This window comes from Thermobia domestica, chromosome 1 (genome assembly GCF_964235325.1).
Source record: "Thermobia domestica chromosome 1, izTheDome1.hap1.1, whole genome shotgun sequence".
Classification (NCBI taxonomy): domain Eukaryota; kingdom Metazoa; phylum Arthropoda; class Insecta; order Zygentoma; family Lepismatidae; genus Thermobia; species Thermobia domestica.
The window spans coordinates 191,608,706-191,630,015 of NC_137454.1; the positions used below are offsets into that span (position 1 = coordinate 191,608,706).

General features: G+C 35.3%; 1 protein-coding gene across 3 annotated transcripts in view; it reads left to right on the forward strand.

Annotated features, from left to right (window-relative positions):
* The first annotated feature begins 9,432 nt into the window (after positions 1-9,432).
* LOC145692290 (stAR-related lipid transfer protein 7, mitochondrial) overlaps positions 9,433-21,310 on the forward strand; it is a 61,383-nt gene continuing 49,505 nt past the window's right edge. For 2 of the 3 annotated variants that reach the window (XM_081767590.1, XM_081767589.1), the window contains exon 1: positions 9,433-10,173. In XM_081767590.1, coding sequence (XP_081623716.1) covers positions 9,632-10,173 — 542 coding nt within the window. In that variant the 5' untranslated portion in view covers positions 9,433-9,631. The remainder of the gene's footprint in view (positions 10,174-21,310) is intronic. The other variant, XM_081767592.1, reaches the window with a different exon arrangement.

Genomic DNA, 21,310 nt, shown 5'->3' on the forward strand with positions numbered 1-21,310 from the left:
TTTAAAATTAAATTTTCAAAGATTTTATAAGCACATGGAAATAGCGATATTGGTCGAAATTATCTGAAATATATGTAGAAGCTTGTGATTTAGGAATAGGTATAATTAATACCTTTTTCCATTCAGGTGGTATGTTACCTGTATTCCATATTTGGTTATAGAATTTTAGTAGTAATTTAATGGCAAAGTTTTGTAGTGTTTATACCCAATTCTATCAATACCAGGTGTAGTATTCCGATGGATATTATTAAGCACTAGTTGTAATTCTTTCATGTTAAATTCTGAATTTAAATCCGAGGAATTATTGCTAAATAAAAATTTTGTTAACCCAAGACGATTGTTAATTGCTGAACATGAAGTGAGCTTTTGGTGATATAATTCTAGCTAGTATAAGTCTTGTAAGTGTAATGATGATTCTTGTTTTGAATGATAGTTTTGAAATTTTCTCCAGAATGACCAGATTTTATGTGTCGAAGTACGTTCAGACAGAGATTCACAAAAAGATTGCCAACAATATCTTTTATTTTGATTAATGATCTTCCTTAGCTGAGCCTTTTGTTGTTGATAATAAATGTTGTTTTATTCCTATTATTTAGGAAGTTCTTATAAGCTAAATGACAAGCATTTGCATGTTTCCTGACATATTTGGTTCCACCATATGGGTTTTTTCTTATTATGTGCTTTGTATAGTTCTGGATTATCATTATTTTTCTTCATTTGTTTATTTATTTCCGTTGATGAATTCTTTATTATATTGAAGATGTCCTGCGGTAATGATGATTTTGATATTTTTCTTTCCATTAATTCTTGATACTCGTTCGGATTAAAATTAGATTGTACGTGTTGTAATTTAGAATTACAATTTTTAGAAATTTGTTGTAGAGAGAAATCCAAATTTTTGATATAATGGGTTTTAAATATGATCGGTAAATGATCACTGTTGCAAGGATGATGGTAAGTAAACCAATTTGTTTCAATATAATAGACATATTTAGTTAGTTGAGTTGAGTTGATTTTGAGTTTTACGTCCCGTTCAGCAGCGAGGCTATATGAGACGTGGACCTACTGATTAACGTGGAATCCGAACCACATGAGCCCCCGCCGGGAATCGAACCCGGGCCTCCCACGCCAAAGGCGCGTATGCTAACCGCTTAGCCACGGAGGAGCTCCATATTTAGTTAGTGTTAAATCCGGTAAATATATAAAACGATAATCATGCCTGTTGTTCTGTATGGTTGTGAAACATGGTCGCTTACTCTGAGGGAAGAACATAGACTGAAAGTATTTGAGAACAGGATCCTGAGAAGAATATTCGGACCCAAGAGGAACGAGAATGGGGAATGGCGGAAGCTTCATAACGAGGAATTACATAGTTTATACGGTTTACCCAACGGGTCATTCCATGCCAAATCATCACAGCTTCCAACCCGACCATCTCCGATTTACATGAAAGTCGGTGAAAAGTGAAAATACATGAAGTTATACACACACGTAAAATTTTATCCCTCACTTATGTACGATGTCCATACAGCAGTGTTGCCAACTTGAGAAAAAGTGCAAAATTTGACCTCGGGTGCTCTGCAAAATTAAATCATAACTTCGCTTCTAATTGAGGTAGAAACTTCATATTGGTCTTATTTTGAAGCTAAAGGGCCATAGTATCTACTAAAAATAGTTACAGCTCAAAATATTGAATTTTTGTATTCAAGGTCAAAAGGCGTAACCTTTGACCTTGAATATCTCAGAAAATGTATCTTGATTTTCATTGTAGAAAAAATATAATTAACAGTAAAATACCATCTCTTTTTGGTATAAATTTGATTTTGGGAAGGCTATGGGAACAGGAGTAAAAAAATTCCTGAAAACATAATACTGCAGAATAAATTGAATACCTTAACATTTATGTATGGAACGTACCTAATAGAAGGATGAAATGTAATGCTGTATACACCACGCAATGAAACTTATCAGCAAAAAACAAGTTAGTGCCTCCTCCTCTGTAGTGCTTCTTCTGAACTTTGAGTGTCCACAGCAGTTAATGTGTAAGTTCGTCCAGTTGCAGTACGTGGATCAACCTTAATGAGAACTTGTTCACTTGGAATGTTCAATATGTCTGGATGGGGAGGATACACATATGATGGTGATGGCTCTTTGGGATGTAGGAAATTGATCAAAACTTCTTGTGAAGTTACATCTACATTCATGACACAACCTAACCACCAGGCATCATTATAGATACAAGTCACAAAACCTTTAATTTCCTCCAACGGCAATGTTTCATGTGGGCTATTTGTTTCCTGCACAGTACTGGTCGTGTCTGTTGAAAACCTCTTTATTACTAATTCATTCCTTGTTCCTGGGATGAAAGCATGAAATGCTTGAGTTCCAGGTATTGGTCTTGCTTCTTCATGTCGACTGTGAAGCATCCGCCCATTTTCCAGGATTTCATTTTGACACACATATACAAAGTTCATATTCTTGATATTGTATTTTGTCCACTCAAACAGTTGTCTTGGAGTCATAATTTGATCAGTATAGATACGTTTCAAACTTGCCCTAGCGGCTAGTCTCTTGACAGTTCCACCTAGTCCGTCACATGAATTCTTACCATGCGATGTGGCAAAGAAGTGCCACTCCGCTGGAATCCCAAAGTCAAATTTGTGGTGTACCAGGTTTGAAAAGTTTTTTCTGTTTTTGTATTGGCCTGCACACCCATCTGAGAAATAATATATCTTAGTTATATGTTGAATATTCTGTTTTAGAAATTGAATGAGATGCTTTTGAAACGTATGTACAGCTATTGTAGTGTGTTGCAAACAATCTGAAATAACTACTAAATTTGTACATGCCAATTTTCCTGCAGGTATTTCTCTGTAGTAAATGGCAAATGGATGTATTGTTGCTTGGGCATTGTTCCAGTGGAAACCCTGCACCTCGTCTTGTAGTATGAACGAGTAATTTTCTGCAAAATCACACAACACAATAATTTCACCTACCTGTATGTTATTTTTTAGGCTTTTCAAGTATGATGATTGCTGTGCTGCAATGAAAGAGTGTGTTTGTAATTGTATCAACTTAGAAATAAATAAATCTATGAGTTCGTCCGTGGTCTTGACAAATGTCTCAAGTGTGCATATTTGTGATGTAATCCACTGCTTGCAGGTAACAGTTTCAATGGCATTTCTTCTAGTACGTTTTCCAATATTGTCTTTACGTTATTGGATCCTACACATTCACTGCATTGCTGGAACCAACACTGTATTTTGGTTGGATTGCACATCATATTTGCCAAATAGTGGTGGTACGTGGATAAATTAATATCATGGTCTTCCATCAGCTTGTCTAATTTACACCCTTCCATTAATAATTTAACATTTTGATGTAAAGCACACACACATACAGTGTGTGTACCACTTGCTCCCACAAGAACACAATGTTTAGGCCGCAGAGAGGCAAATTTGGAAAAACCAATCTTCACACCAGGATACGACTGTTTGAAATGAACATACACTTCTGCAAGGTTGTTTAGCATTAGCCTTTTTTGTATGTGTTCTTTTGTACCACCCATTCTAAGACTCACAAAGTCTTTCTTACCTGGCATAATTCTGCTGACATCATCATTGCAGTAGAAGTTCTTCACAGTGTCAGCAACATCTGGATCCAAGCTCCTCCCTGGTTTGGGATTTGGTGTAGACAAAATCCCATGTTCTTTTACTAATTGCTTAGCTTTACGTATCATGTAGTTACTTGCACTAGGAAATTCATGCTCTATTTTTCTGATACTCCACTCTTTCGGAAGGATGGTCAAAATTGTCACTTTCTCACTCTTATCACTGGTTTCTTCGAACTTTTCTTTTAGTTGTTGCAGCACGGCATCACAACCGTTGTCATCAGGCACGGGATCTTCAGCTGGTATGTGAAATATCTTCTCTTTTACAACTTTCGCAATTTTCGTAGCTTTTTTTTTGGCAGTATGACTCTTCCTTCATTCTCTTCTTCTTGATGGGTGATGCACCGACACTACTCAAACTTTCATTTAATGACCTCATAGCAGATTCAGTCCTGTGTGTGTCCACATCGATATCACTTTCTTCATCAACTGATCTGCTCGGTTCTTCCTCATCAGTTCTTTTAATTTTCTTCCTACAGTTGTCACAAATCATTTGTTCACTAGTCACATGTGGTATTTTTTCTATCATCCATGGTAGCACCTTCCATAATTGCTTTGTACTGCTCTTGTGCCCTTTCAAATCAAATGGGTTGCAGCACTGGGTCTGTATGTACTTCTTCTCCATTTTCATGCACTTTTTCAAACTATCACTCCTTACGAAAGCACTAGTCTATTAATCACTTTTGCCCTCCACAGAAGATTGAGCAGGACTGAGCTTGCTTCTCAGACTAACAGTGCACCTAGAGAATGATAAAGAGAGAATGTGAACTTGTGTTGTGCGTGTTTGGTGCAATTATAGTTTACTATTGTGTCATTTCACATGCCAAAACATAACAAAAAAATGCTACACTCATACTTTCTATTTGTTTTTACTCCTGTTCCCATAGCCTTCCCAAAATGAAATTTATACCAAAAAGAGATGGTATTTTACTGTTAATTATATTTTTTCTACAATGAAAATCAAGATACATTTTCTGAGATATTCAAGGTCAAAGGTTACGCCTTTTGACCTTGAAAACAAAAATTCAATATTTTGAGCTGTAACTATTTTTAATAGATACTATGGCCCTTTAGCTTCAAAATAAGACCAATATGAAGTTTCTACCTCAATTAGAAGCGAAGTTATGATTTATTTTTGCAGAGCACCCGACGTCAAATTTTGCATTTTTCTCAAGTTGGCAACACTGCTGTATGTACATCGCACATCAGAGAGGGGTAAAATTTTACGTGTGTGTATAACTTCATGTATTTTCACTTTTCACCGACTTTCATGCCAATCGGAGATGGTCGGGTTGAAAAGTACACTTTTTTGTGATGATTTGGCATGGAATGACCCCAACATTGTTAGGGCCGTCAAGTCTAGGAGGCTTAGATGGGCAGGTCATGTAGCTAGAATGTTAGAAAGTAGAAACGCTTTCAAAGTCTTGACTGGTAGACCCATAGGAAAACGACCATTAGGAAGACCTAGGCGCTGATGGGAGGACAATATTAAGATGGATCTCGCAGAGATAGGAATACAAAGTAGAAACTGGATGCAATTAGCTAAGGATAGAAGTCACTGGAGAGCTTTTGTGAACGCGGCACTGAACCTCCGGGTTCCATAGGCCATAGAGTTAGTTAGTTAGTTAGTTTTAAATCCGGTGCACTGTGTGAATTTATGCTGATTCTAGTAAGTGACTCATTATTGAGGTAAATGTAATTCGAATTAGTTAAAGATTTTAGCAGTTCATTTCCAGATTTGTCATTTCTATTAGCACCCCATAATTTTGAGTTAGCATTATAATCTCCTATGATATAATCTATATTATGATTTGAATGTAATAATTCATCCCAAAATTTTTGGTTAGTTTGAATTTTTGGAGGTATATATAAATTAAGCATCTTAATGTTCTGAACTTTTATTCCTAAGGTTTGAATGTGAGGATGAAAATGACTGAAATCTATCGAAAAGCATTGATACTTAATATTTCTTTTAATACAAATAGAAATGCCTCCATATCCATCATGTCTAAGTTGATTAATGCAAGTATAATCTTTCAATTTTAAAGGTATCCGAAAGTTTAACCATGTTTCCTGAAGGAATATTATATCCGGGAAAAATATTAATTGAAAACTGTAAATAGTATAATTTTCCATATATACTCTGAATATTCCACTGAAAAATGATGTGTCGTTTATATGAGTTACTGTCCGTAGAAAAGTCTATTGTAGGCATGATTTAATATATGATAAAATAATTTCAAGTTGAGGATTTGGACTATTATCCAGAGTATTTGCAAAAAAATGGCAATAAGCATTTTTAATGGCCTCCATGATCTTATTGTTGTTAGCATTGATTCGCTCCTGTAACCGTTGATCCGACACTTTATTTTGTGATGATGAAAATTATTTAAATTAATTTAATTGAATCTGATTGGACGAATAATTTGACCTAAGAATTGACCTCTCATTTGATTCTGGTTGAAAGAAGTCTTTCTCTGTTTATATTTGTTTTTGTTTTTGAGTATTATGATGTCCTATAGTTTTCCGTTTGAAATAACTGTCTTCTTTTGTATTGTTTGAATTCTGAAATGGTCCAGCCGTGTCTAGTTTTGGGTATGAGTATATATTTTTGCTGTTACTTGGTTGAAGTGCTGAACTTTTCAGGGAATATTTACGAGAATTAGAGTCTGTAAGGAATAATCTTGGAAATGAATTTGCGTCTGATTTATTGAATGTATTGTCATTCTGACTACGTCTTTTTTCCGGGGGAATTTCCAAAGTCTCTAGATGAGGAGTATCTAGAGGAGGCATATTCTCAAACAATACAGCTGAGGCATAAGTTTTAGTAGGCGAAGTGAAATTAGTATTTGATTGTACTTGGCTAACTCTTGATAAATTTTTACCTATTAGTTGTGATATTTTAGATTCGTGAGTGTTTTTCTTGCCTAAAATTAAGTTGGCTTCATTAAAAGATAATTTGTCTCTGGCCATAAGTTCCATTATTTTTTGTTGACGAATGCGTTCTGGACATTGAGAATTATTTTCTGCATGTTCATTACCACAATCGACACAATGCAAGGGATTGGTACATGTTTCTGGTGAATGATTACCTCCACATTTAATACAGGTAGATTTTTGAGACGACAGCTGGCCCGCCTGTGCCCAAATTAATTACATCCTTTTATACACTTACGGATTGTCGGTATGTATGTATAAACTGTTCTTTTGATATAGTATCATTTGATTTCAGCAGGAAGTGTTTGTGAATCAAATGTAAGGATTATGGTTGAGGTCGGTTGTAATTCTGATTGATCTCTTCTCCTGTAAATTCTGCGTGCAGAAGTTACTGATACATCACTTTTGATATCATTGAGAAGGTCACTAATTTCTATTTTTGGATCTACTCCCTTTATAACTCCTGTAGAGTAAATAACATAGTATGGTATATAAGCATCCCAATCGTTTTGTTTGAGTATGTCATGTTCTAAAAAATTATTGGCCTCTTCCCCAGATCTGAACTGTACTTTGAGAAGATTCCTACCTATATTGTCTAATTTCTCAATTCCTGGTATCTCTGCTAGAAACAATTTCCTGCTAATACTCATTATATATTATTTCCCGATGTCTTCTTTGGCAGATTTTAAAAAGACGTAATACGGTACTAAATGATGAGACTTATATTTTACCTTTTCTAACTGGTAAGAGTTGTTGTTGATAATGTAAGTACCTTTACGATTGTTATTAGCTGAAGTCGACATTATATTTGTATTGTCTGAAATTAGTATTTCTACATTGTTATCTAGGTTGAATTCCATATTTAATGTGTTGTTATTTTCAATTTCCATGTTTTCTGAGAATTTAATCCCCTCTTTGGTGTCTTTCTTTGATTCATCCATATTCTTTACATGTATAGATTAATACCGTATCTATACATTTTTAATATGTACCTTGCAAACATAAACTCATACACTAACACAAATATTATTAATAATAAAATACAAAACAATCAACGAACAAACTGAAATTCCTATAATACACAAAAATAAAATGGAAGAAGAATGAAAATTACATATGGAATCGTCTCACCCGTTTTTCCGGAAAGTTCCAGATTTCTCAGTTCGAACAAACCTATTTAATTTGATATATCAAATTGTCAGTTCTTGTGATTTGTTTTACGGTATCGTATTGATGGTAATTATAAAGTTTGTTGTTATTGTTCTAATAACACTGGGTAAATAAACTTCAAAACATAATCATTTTTTTCCACACAGATCAATTCCACTTTAATCAACACTTCCACATTGTGCTTTTTCTTCTTCTATCAGCCATTTTCATTTCTTTTATGGTCCATACCATATTCCAAGTCCCGTTAACGCAGCTTCTGTAACTAGATTGAAAACAAGGTATCTTCAACAAAATTAACATGAACTTTATTAAGTATTTCAGAATATTAACAAGATTGTAATGCCCATACCGAAAGGAGCATTACAAATGGATTTACTCAATATATAACAAATATATATCTTGTTATTTCCGTTTATTTCTGTGTTATCGTTATGTTAAATTACCAACCTTGAAGAAACTTTATGGAGCCTAAAATGGATGTGCAAACGGATGGTTACATAATGTTAAACTTAATCTTTTTTAAATAATTAACTTTTTCTGGAACAAATAGTAGTTGGATATAGAATCTGTTATATAATATTTGCATTTTAAAAAAGAAACTATCTTACTAATGTTTATAAAATTTAGAATTAATTAGGCACTAATGTTAGGGTGACCAGATTCTGAGGATACAAATATAATAGTATATGAATAGTTTACTGCTTAGGCAATACGCATATTTTATTTCATTTAACGTTAACCTTAAATTAATCAAAAAAGTACTGTACAAAAGTATTGAAGGAATTGAATATTCAACATAACTCCAAATGCTTTGATGAATGGCAAAGTGGTTTATTTTTATGAACGTACAGTGAAAGTTCGTGTTGGGTTAAAGGCTATTTTTAAAAAAAAAAAATCGATTTTCGGAGGGTGGTATTATTTTAAGGAATGAGAGAAAATTTTGACCGGTACAAGGGAATTTCTACCATGTAGGGAATCCATAACTTCTAACTTGGTTAGCATTACTGTCGTAAGTTGAAAAAGATACCTTTCCTACATTACCGATATCTCAACAAGCTCTTCTCAGTAAAAACAATGTATTGTAAAACAATAGTTTGTTCATTATTCTTCAACCCTAGTCTTTTAAGGAATGTTAAGAAACACAGCGATTCATCATTCAGGGAAATAGTACATGTGATTCAAAATTTGAATAAACAATGAAAGATCAAGATATTGCAAATAAATTAACTCAGGACATTTCGCATGACATCTTAAAAAAGAACATTTCTCAATTTTCTAGGCGCCTTCGCAACACGCAGGACAGTTACTTGAAAAACAGTACTGTATGTGTAGTTATCCTAACTATTGTATATCTTGCAGTGTCGTATATAGGATTTTGTTTCGGGGTGGGCTATGCACAACACGTAAATAAGCAATTATAGTTTTCTTTCTCTGTGCTGACAAATTTGAATGAAGTTGAGCATATAACAAATTTATTTTATTGAAGGCTTGAGACTGATATACACTCCCCTAAATACGCCACTTATATCTCGTATGCAAGATTTGTCAAATATATCTCATATTTGCCAAAAATATCGTTCATTCAAAGAAGAAGAAGAAGACGTTGAAAATAAAATTTTGAAATCGTTGTTCGAATAGCGTTTGAGAAGCTCGACTCGAATCTTGAAAAGGAAGGTGAAGGTGAAACCGTCCGTAAACATGGTTGGGAAGTAACGTGTGGAAGAATGTGAAGTGGAGATGACTTATTCAAAAGTGTTAATTAGTGTGTTTCAGCGGTTCCCATGATTGATATAAATTTTACTGTTGGATGTATGTTAGGAACTTTTAAGTATAGTTGCAAGGTAGCAATCCAAAATGTATCAAAATAACTTGGGAAGGACGCTGTTACAGTGTCAATGGCAGGTGCAACCTATAAGAAGTAGTGAACTCTTTCCATTCACAATGGCAAAACTCGTCAGAAGCCAGTACTGGTTAAGTTTTAAACATTGTTCACGTTCGATTAGTTTTCATAACATATCTAAGAGAAACCTCCACAATATTCACGTAGGTGACACGAAAAGCTCTGGTTATACCGGTGCGAACACTTTCTGGTATACATTATTTCGTTGTATGAAAAGGGGGTTTATAAAAGTTCCAGCTATACTCAAAGATCATTCTGTAAATATAGTAAGGCTTTGTACTCAGCAGTGTGAATGTGTAGTTGCTCAGAAGATTCGCAGAGGACAGCAAATGTTTAGCTTGTATACAAAACTTTGGGACGAAACAGCACTGAAGGAAATAGTGAAAAGAATGAGACAACAGTTGTCAAGGAGGGGGAAAGAGTTTTTATTAAGTGCGTGTGGTGTGTCTGTGTACAACTGGGAAAAAGGAAAAATTCCAGATGAGAAACTGATCAGGTGGGAAGGACCTATGTATTTCACTTTTTTCTTCTTCTTTTGAGCATTACTCGAGCAGACGATTCTACCAAATTTTGACCATTTCTTACATTTTCAAGTTAGAGCTTTGTATTCTTTTACCAGAGCATGCGCTAACACAGGAGCTCAATTACTACTTGCAGATCGAGGTAATAGTTAAGAACAGCTACTTCTGATTTCCCGTACACGAGGATACTTTTTAGAATCTGTATCTGTAAAACTGCACCCCCTATCTACTGTGTTCTGCTATACCCAGCTCTACTATACCCTTCTAAAGCGGCCCTACTTATCAATGCCTAGCTGGAGGCACGAGGATACATCTTACTGTTGCACTACCTAAACACCCTAAGTACAAGGGCAAGAACTCAGTCTATTACCTACTTTTTAACATCCTAGATAGTCAATGAATAATTCCTGAAAGTATGGCGTTTCTCGTCCTTCCCTAAATGGGAAGTACGGCTCCTTAACTATAACCCAGATCGACTTCAGTAGGGCTCTATATAAACGCTGTTGACGTATGGCATAAGTGCATAAAACACGAACTAACTTGTGCTAGGTGGCCAGTAAAAAGCACGAATGCTATCTAACCGAGTCAAAGTAGGAACGTAGCAGAGGGCAGGATGGTTCCTTTCGTACAGAGCAGGCGCGTCAGAGACGGGGATGTACCCATGAATGAGGATAATGGAAGAGCACACTTGCACATAAAATACTTTTACTATACTTCTCGTTCACTACTTCTTAAATTCAATTTCAGTGTGCTGTGCACTAATAGTAATTACTTATATTCATACTGTCATTCCTTCACGGAAATGTTTCACTTCGTATGTTACCTGTAAATTTTCTGTGGTAGAACCGTGTGCTCGAGTTAAACCGTCTTTTGTTGCTATTATACTTTCTATTGCGCTTTGGGTGTAAATTTACAATTCGGAGCCATTCATAAATTTAATATATATTTACGGTGCTGATGTAGTTTTGGCGCATCACATCTTGGAAGATTCACAAGTAAAATTCAATTCTTTGCATTAGAGATGGAAGGGCTCGGAAAAAAACATCTTTTTTGGGAAAAAAAAACTCGGTTTTTTCTGCTTCGCCGTCATTACTTTAAATGTAAAACAATAACGGGAAAATCCTGTTATTGCTTTGCATGTAAAATTTAAAGGTCAACGTATCATAATCAGTACGCTAAAACTGAGGTATTAATTTACAAATTTAGTATGTAGATATAAATGAAAGTCCAATCCAAGCTAATGTTGGAAGCTACGTAGGCAATCGATAAATTTTGCCAACTTCTATCAATATATTTAAGCAACCTTGGCTTCTTTATAAAAGAGCAGGCATTCAGGCATGCAGAAATATACAATTTAGTTTCGTTTCTTATGTTTAGGCTTAACATCCTTATGTAATACCGAGGTTATCAAGAGGACTTTCGCTTAAAGTGTCATCTGAACCGCTACTTGGTTTACACATGAAAGAAGGGTTGTGGTTCGACCGAGAATTGAACATGGGACACCTTGATTAAAAGGTGAAAAGGAAATAAAACTAATGCAGATGGTTTGGTATGTGGAAAGGTCACCATGAAGTTCACACGATTCGCAATTTTCGTTCTTTTTATTTTTTGGATTTAAACCAGCTATTTAAAAAAAAAAAAACCTGGTGTAAACCATCCAACCCTAAAAGTAAACATTTCTTTTTTAAAAAAATACACCTATAACTAGCAAAATTGTATGTAGTATTTTTATTTCAAAATATTCCATACCCTCTTTTTGAAACAAAAATAAAATTAAAACATAAGAGAAATACTTAGATTTATATGATACACTTAAAGTTTGCACATCTAGAGCTTTTGGTTCTGTATATTCTTGAAATTCTGCAGTTAAGTTTTATATAACCACCATCACGGTTTACCCAATCCTCAAGTTTTCTGAATTTTTAACAAGAGGGATTCAACATATCATTACGGAACTCCCCCTGTACAATAAAAAAAAAAAAAAACTACGGAATATATTTAAGCTAAATACAACTCCACAGGAAACATTACTGAGTGGTTAGCTTTTGCGCTTCTATCAGGAAGTCCGGGATTCAACCCAGCATTCGACCATTCTGACAAAGCTTTTCTTCATTCCATCTGTGAATATAGAAATAGTGCGTGTACTGTGAGTTGGCCGATTTCCTTTCTTATTGTTTTTAAATCGTTATTATTACTAATTACTGACGGTTTTGCGAAGGTACTGAAGTCTTTCGGACTGAAGCTTGTTCCCCAAAGTTACGGAATGTCTGAAACAAACGAAATATCTGTTAGTTATGCCTTTACTCAAACTTTAAGCTCCCGTCAAATAAAAATTACGAATGTTTACAAAAACTAAACATTAGTAAGAAAAACCCCTCCCAAAATACTTTTCTAAATCCGCTACTGATTATTTGTATAAATTGGTATTTAAGGTTGTATCCGGAAAATTATTGCTAAATCATTCCACAGCTACAGTATAACAGAAATGTGAAGTACGGTTTGACAGATATATTGAAAAACGTACGCTTTGACGGATATATAGAAAAACGTAACTTTAACTTTTGCGCTAGAAGCTGGAGTACTCAACTCTTAGAAATGATACACGGATGACAAACTAAAATGATCTAGAGAAGAAAAAAAATGTCGGTAACTCAAAAGTTAAAATAAAGTTAAATAGCCTCTAAAATTGCCCTCAAATACTACATTCTTCATGTTAGCTTTAATTCGTAAAACATGTGCTCCATCCATCTTGATGGTGAATTTCAGAGCGAAATATGGCATTTAGGTCTTGAAATTATTATCTAATTATAGAATATACTATAAGAAAGCTATTTAGATAGAAAAATCATGAAAATGAAAAAAAGTCAAAATTTTCAAAATTCTCGTTTATTTTTTCAAAAAAGACGGGTTTTTATGGGGAAAAAACCATCGATTCGAAAAAGCCGGCTTTTTTGCATCTCTACTTTGCATGAAAAGACATGTTTATAAGAAACAAGTTTCTGCAGGCGATAGAATAACTAAATACAAAGTAATACAGCTATATTTTAGTTTTACAAGTGTAAGGTTACTACTGTGAGACGATTACAACCTCTTTACGACGGATAAAATAAGTGAGTGCATATGAAAGACGACTCTCTTGGATGCTGTTTTCCACCGGCGGTATATGTCTGCATAGTGTTCAAAACCTGTATTTTCTGTGTACAAGTAGAGAGCTACTAGTATGAAAGCATGACAAGTGTTTTTGAAATTTGTATCATTGCCAAAACCCATTTCTTTTCGCTACCGCGGGGGCTCACCAAATTCGCACTGTCGTAACTCGGTTGGGTAGCATTCTTGCTTTTTAGTCGCCATCTGGCACAGGTTGGTTTGTGTTTGTTGCACAGTAGTTTTTATGCCACACATTCCGACGCCGTATTCATACACAAATCGTAAAAGAAGTGTGAATTTTCAACAGTTACTTCTGGTGGCCTCTTTGAATTTTATTTACGCTAGGTGAGATATTTTCATGTCGCCCAGTGGAAACCTATGATTTTTCAACAATTCTTTCTAGTGGTGTGCCAAAAGTAGACCAGTACGATATTTACTTCTTTTTTCAGAAAACGTATTCTTATTATCTTTGAAAATTGTTTCTTATGGGAGGAGTTGGACTCCTGAATGTTTAAATTTATTTTGGGAAGGCTTAACCATTATAAGTACGGTACAAATACAGATATAATCTATGAAAAAATACAATTCTCAGAATTGAGCTGAGTTCATTTTGAGTTTAACGTCCCTGTTCAGTAGCGAGGCTATATGAGACGTGAACCTACTGATTAATGTGAAATCTGCACCACATGAGCTCCCGTCAAAGGCGCATACGCTAACCGTTTAGCCACGGAGGTACAATTCTCTGCGTGACTGCCTACGAGATGACTTTTTACCTGTGTTATTCGTATGTCGACCTCACGGGTTAGAAGTCGCCCTATAATAGCGCTGCCTTGCGCCGCAGGCACCGGGCGGAGCGAGGATGTAGCGGGAGAAGACATTACACGTTGTTCATAGAGTCACTTGGTGACTGGAAATAACCTTTAAGACGTTGTTGATCTCACTTTTTACTTACTTACTTTATACTTCGAAAAACAACTGATCTCTATATCGCTTATTCCTTTCACAACCTAAATATAAGATAAATTGAAGGTTTAGTGCTTTATCAAATCCTAAGAGTTTTTATTCTTGTACCAGTTCCTGTTCTACCTTCTGTTTCGGCTTCTTTTGATATTGAACATGATATCTAACAGTTCCACCATTACCCAGTACTGCTCGATGAACAGTATAACAAAAGGAAATTCGAAATGTATTTTAGTACTTTCGAGATGTACGCACTTTGAGGTCCATTATCTCTCGCACACTTTCATGGTTTTGCTTCATCAGTTAGACGCTACATTCATACCTGTGGGACATTTTCATACTTGCTCATCACTATTTAACATACTGCTTTCACGTTTACTTATCATCTTATACTTTCTCTATGCTTCAATTCACATCACATCATAATTATTCTCTTATAGAAGAATCCGTGCGTAGAACCTTTCACTTTCGTTCATGTATTTCTACCTGATTCCGGACCTCAGAATCAAGATCGCCACATATTTTGATTACTTAGAAAATTTTCTTTTAAAATAACAATACGTGTTTCTTTTGGAAACCTTTTCAATTGTATGGTTCCGAATTGTGTACTAGCACCGCGCCTCGAAATTAAAACTAATATTTCTATGGTTTCTAATACCGGCCACTTTTGATCAGGGGTAAATCCATGTCAAGTTTTCCAGGACTAAATCGTTGCTTGACAACTTTTTAAGAATGAGTTTTGATGTGCAGTTGTCTTACCATGTTGTAAGTTCAAAACAACCATTATTTTAATTTAATGACTTCAAGTTTCGAGTGACAGCCGTAATTGTTTTCGAAGGTGAACCATTTAGTGATGTTGTAAAGGGTTATCGAATCTGAATTAGTCTTATCTCAGCCCCTAGTTGTTCTATCGATGTGGAACAAAAACTAAAATGGTCAGCAAATTGTAAGCTACAAGACTATGTATTAGTTATTATCGCCCATGAAGTATATAACAGGGTGAAAAGTAGATTTGAAAAAGTAGATCATTGACCTTAAAAGTTCGAGTTGAGCAGACAGTTTTTGCAAGAACGCAGATGAGCTTTTCTGGATAAAGAAGTCTGACGAGTGACGAGTTCAACCAGTAGACTTGTCTCTCTTTTTTTTTTTTATGGAAATTATTACAAATTCAGAAAAGTGGCAAAGCGCGTACTGCACAGGTATATATCTCTGGTAGGAAACCCCATAAAAAATATTCCTCCCCATAACAGATCTGAATGATATTATACATAGTGTTTCAAAACAACACCGACAAATTTTTGGGAGATGATTCCTGACATCAAGATAAGACCAAAAGTATACACCAACCTGGGTGCGCAAATAGTTTCTTTCGGAGTTATAGGCTGCCGAAAACATGAAAAACTGAAATTTAAAGGTCCATAGCTCCAATACTATGGGACCCAGAGCGGATTTCCATGTTTTGCGCCCATGGGCTCTAGCGAAATTGCCACCCCTAACTTCTTAAAATATTACTTTTACGTTTGCTACTAAATTATAATTATTACTAAAGTACGGCCGCTGTATCTCTGGCTCTGACAGCTATGCGAAAAAGAAAGCGAGGGTTGATACTACATTAACACACCCCCATAAGGTCCAATGAGTGGCCGAGCTCTCACCGCGCTGGCATGGAAACCAGACGTTGTTGCCGCTCCGTATTCTTCCTTTTGTTTGTGCATAGTTCAGTGAAAAGTGCTTTGAGATCGTGTTTGGTAATTGCAACTTTTTTTCTTTTCTTTGTGTGTGTTTGGGTGTGCTGTTAAGGAGTGTTGTTATTATTTGGTGCCAATGGCTAGTTCTTCAGAACCGAAGCCAAACAAAATAGTGTGTAAAGGACAAATTGGCAACATTGTTTTGTTCACGTGCAGAACTGTCAGAGCCAGAGACATAGCGGCCGTAGTATATTACTAATTATTACTGTTCTTATTTCTTATTAATCATTTTATGTAATATATTTTAATTTTTTATCTAGTCAGCATTTGGAGTAGATTCATTAAAACTTACCTTGCTTCTGCCTAACCTATTCAACATTATATGGTGTAAAAGATGGCAAAATATAAAACAATCTTTTTAGGTGCCTTCCATTTCAACTTAAAATTCTGTTTTCACGGTTGGTAAGACCCAGTTACCCGCTTTCCGAAAAAAAAAAAAAAAAATATATCGCTTCTGTGTGCAACTGTTTTGTTGCAAAAAATTCGAGAAATTGTAAAATTTTCAAAAATCGCCATTTTTGGGCGCCATTCTCTCGAAAACACCATATTTTAAAATTCTGAAATTTTGTCAGATGGTTCAACTTTACATGAATAATAAACACACCAAGTACCACTCTCGGCCAATGCTTCATGAATTAACTACAGCCTTTTGAAATTAGCTAAGTTTCACTAGTTTTGATGTCTCAGTTAGCAACACTGAAAACAATAAAAGTGCAATGAGTTGTTGATGTTTGTGGTTCACATTAATTAAATTAAGAATAAAAGGTTTTCCTGACTGTTTTTTTTTTTATTATTATTTTGATCAAAAAGGCTCTCTGAAATAGTAAAATGAGCTTTTCCCCCTTCTCCTGCGGTTTTTTTTTAAAACTTAAGTAATCTGAGATGGAAATTACGATTACAAAACACACAAATTTTCTTTCACTGATTTTAAACTTTCTTAAAATGGTATTCGGAAACAAAGTTTCACTGATTTTTTTTTTTTTTTTTCACTTGGACCAATCGTTTGCTTGCTTGCTGCCTTCTTCGCTAATAGCATGTAACCGTGCAGATGGTCTAATAGGTGTTGGTACATTCACAACTCGTCCGGAGGTGGATCCAGGGAAGCGATCGCCCTCCCAGAAGAAGAAACTTTTATTTTATATATAAATAAAACCCATCCCAGAATTTGGAGCTCTTAAAAGTATCTCTAAGTAGCAGTATTACACCTCCTCCCCCCAGAAGTCCGCCCTGGATCCGCCCCTGCGTAGCACATTGTCGATAAATCACAAAACACTTATTTTCCCTTCTCTTATGCTTTTCTGTAAACCTGTACCCTGCTGAAGGTCCATGTGGAAGCATAAGCAGCACATCAACTTTATGTAATTCATGATTGATTGATAATTTTGCTATGCACCACTGGTTATCATACGTATATGCAAAGGCGCCAATCCTGGGGGGACCCGGGCCCCCTTTTGTCTTTATGAATATACAATATTTAGCATAATTTGAATGCAGTTTGTCTTAAAATCCTCATATTTATACCTTCTGCATCTGAAGACCCCCTCCCCCCAAATTTACAGAGAAATCGGCGGCTTTGCGCATATGTATGTAACAAAAGTTCCTTTCTGCAGACTTCTTAAATCTACAGTTTGAATTGCAGAAGCTTGATTTTCGGGGAAGCATCAAGTTAGTTTATGGTGACCCGTTACTGCCATAAAAACTTTGCCATTTTCCGAAAGCCAAAGGTGATTTCGTTGAATAACAGTTACCGGTCCCATACTTTCCCTTTCTTGCTTTTTTTTTTTTTTTTTTCTTCCGGAAGTTGTCGAATTCAGTTCCGGCAACAAAACAACAGTAATACTCAGAGTTTGTACTTGCACTATACTCATGAATTCTTCTGCGGTTTTAATACTGTGTATCTGTTTTTGCCTAAGGTTATGCCGCGTTGCCACATTCTTTACAACCCCCAGTACCGTCGCAGAGACCCTTGCATGGCCGGTTTCACTGCAATACCACTGCTTTATCGGACATGTCTGCATCTCGAACATCTGAAAGCGATTTTTAAAGTGGGATGCAGCACCATCAGAAATCATTGACACGGTTTGGGGAATTGTAGACACTTATTTTCACGTATTCGAACCTTTTTCTATAACCTATATTTTCGCTTTTCTTCGAGTATTTTTAGAATCTTGTCCATGGCTATGAGTACATGAGCCTAATCGTATGTTTTGTCGTCGCTTATTACAACAAAACTGTTAGTTGTTTCATATTCCGGTGATAACTCTGAATTTCACTTTGCAGAATAACAGTCCAGTTTTCAACGAAGTTCACATGAAGTAAAATAGAATTTATATCTTGAAATTTTATACGTTGCTTTTTGCTAGCAATTAATTCTCTTTGGATTTTCTTGATGTAGTCATGAATTACAATTCTTACAGTTAAACCAGCAATATACGATACGAAAACAGAAAGTGGCACAGTTTTTTTAACGAGATCATTGTTTTCCCATATGGCATACGTAACACTTTCATTTTCATCAGGATCAATAATTAAAGACTCCACACTTATTCCTTCCACTCCAGGACATTCATCTTGTTCTTGAAGAAGACAGCTGTCATTTTCTACGGATCATACTACTAAAGGAAATAGGTCAGTCATGACAGCTTCAATACAAGTTGCACCTTTGATTTGTTGCAACGCATTACCAGCTAACTTAAAATTTGCACAATACACACACACACACACAAACTTCCCTCGCAGGTTGCGGACTGACCCATTCTTATGTTGGGATTGTTCTGTTTAAAAAGTCCGTAAATTTCTTTGATGCTGTTTAAAAAGTCCGTAAATTTCTTTGATGGAACCCGTAAGATTTTTTTTTTTTTTTGTGTCCTTTTTTGATCACTTTAATGACATCGCACTTAATTGAGACTTTGCCTGGAGCATTCCAAATCATCACTGAGGTAATAGTTCAGGATTTAATGGATGGTCGTTTTAAGTAAACTTAAAATTTATGTGTTTCGTAATCGTAATTTCCATCTCAGATTACTTTGGTTTGAGAAAACGGAGGAGAAGGGGGAAGGGTCATTTTACTATTTCAGAGAGCCTTTTTGATCAAAATAATAATAATAATAATAATAAAAAAACATGTCAAGAGAACCTTTTATTCTTCATTTAATGAATGTGAACCACAAACATCATCAAATCATTGCACTTTTATTGTTTCCAGTGTTGCTAACTGTGACATCAAAGTTAACGAAACTTCGCTAACTTCGAAAGGCTGAGTTAAGCATTGGTCGAGAGTGGTATTTGGTGTGTTTATTATTCATGTAAAGTTGAACCATCTGACAAAATTTCAGAATTTTAAAATATGGTGTTTTCGAGAAAATGGCGCCCAAAAATGGCGATTTTTGAAAATTTTACAATTTCTCAAATTTTTTGCGACAAAACAGTTGCACACAGAAGCGATATATATATATTTTTTTTTTTCGGAAAGCAGGTAACTGGGTCTTACCAACCGTGAAAACAGAATTTTAAAACTCGAACCGGAAGTGCTCGAAAAAAAATTCGCAAACTTCGTCTTTTCAGATAAACTGACGTTCATGTGTTAATTTATGTGCAAAAAGATGCGCATGCCCAAACCAAACTATAATAAAGTATAGTTTATTTATATCCTTCTGTATATACCACAACAAGAATTATAACTCTACCTGTCTCCATAGCTGAATGGTGGGGCTCCGAAGTTGACCATTTTCCATGTCTCCTACACTTCATAAATTGTACTCCCCGTCTTTGATGGCCCATTACTTGGCGGGAAAATTTTTTTCGACAAAACAAACAAACAAAAAAAAAGGTCTCTTAAAAACATGTCTAGTTGCTATAAAAAAAAAGTTTCAACAATATCTGAGATGGCGATGGTACATGCTCTGCCCGAATTGAGATAAAGAATTATATTATTTTACCTATAAATTAACAAAATGACGTTCCTGAAATTTTTGTGTATCAAAACCGTGTACTCTTGCTTTGATATTAGCAAAACAATTAATATCATCATCAAAATCAAGTTTAACAGTCAAGTCATTTTCGATGGCTAAAACGGCTAGATCAACCAATCTCTTTTGAGAAAAAGTAAATCTCTCATAGTTTTTGATTCTTGACTGTGTGAAAAATGATCTTTCTGCCGCACAGTTAGTTGCTAGTGTACATAAAACCACTTTGACGCAAAAAAAAAAAAAAAAAAAAAAAAAGAAAAAGAAAAAAAAGAAAAAGAAATGAAATGAAATCTTTAAGTTTAACGTCCCATGATTATGCCGATTAGGGTAAAGGAGACGGTGATAAGGAGAAATGAGTGAAATGGTGAAATGAAGAAAGTGGGAGGAAACGGGAGAACTCCGAGAAAACCCACGAGTACGGTGTTTGTCCACCACAAAGTCCACACGGCGCGAGCTGGGATCGAACCAGGGACCCCAAGCACCGGAGGTGAACGATCTACCACTGAGCCACCGCGCCCCCCACCTTAACGCAAATACTTATGTTAGGATATAAGTCTTGATGATTTTTCGATATGAGAAATCGGTTAAGTTACGATAGTGACATTTCTTCAGCACATAGTAATGAAGGCACTCAACGGCAAACTAAAGATTCTTCAATATCATCTGCATACACTTCCTGCAGAAAAGTCGCCCCTGTGATGATTTCTCCAGCACTCAAGTTGCATAGATTTGTTAAGAAGGAAAATCTGCTGAGAAATTCACTGTAGACTGTGATCCTCTTTTTCAATTCGGAAAGAAGCTTGTAAATGACCACAACAAAGGTTTCTTGAAGATGATGATCTGGGTTTTCTATCTCCTTTTCCTCTTCTGAGTGATTCCATTTCAAATCGTTCAGGGTGGTCCACACGACTGTCTCAGATTTAGTTTATTTTTTAAAATGAGAAACTACATACAAAGTTATTAGACCAGTATTTTTCTTTTTGCTGAAAATAAATCTCCGATATACATCCTTCCAAAATATCTGCCCTCCTCTCGGAATGCTCGAAAAACTGAAAAACTTGTCAAATTAATTAGTGCTTATCTGTGTCTGTATTAATTCAGCGAGTGGAATTGCAGGATTAAACTCAATATTTAATTATTTTTTTCAATCTCTTTATTTCATCCAGAATTAAATGTTTTGACTATAACCTGTTCAGGGCCTTATACGAGACTCCAAAGTAGTGTTCAACGTATTAAAAGAGAATCAGTTCTAAAGCTTTAGGGAAGTTATGTTTATATTTTATTTACTC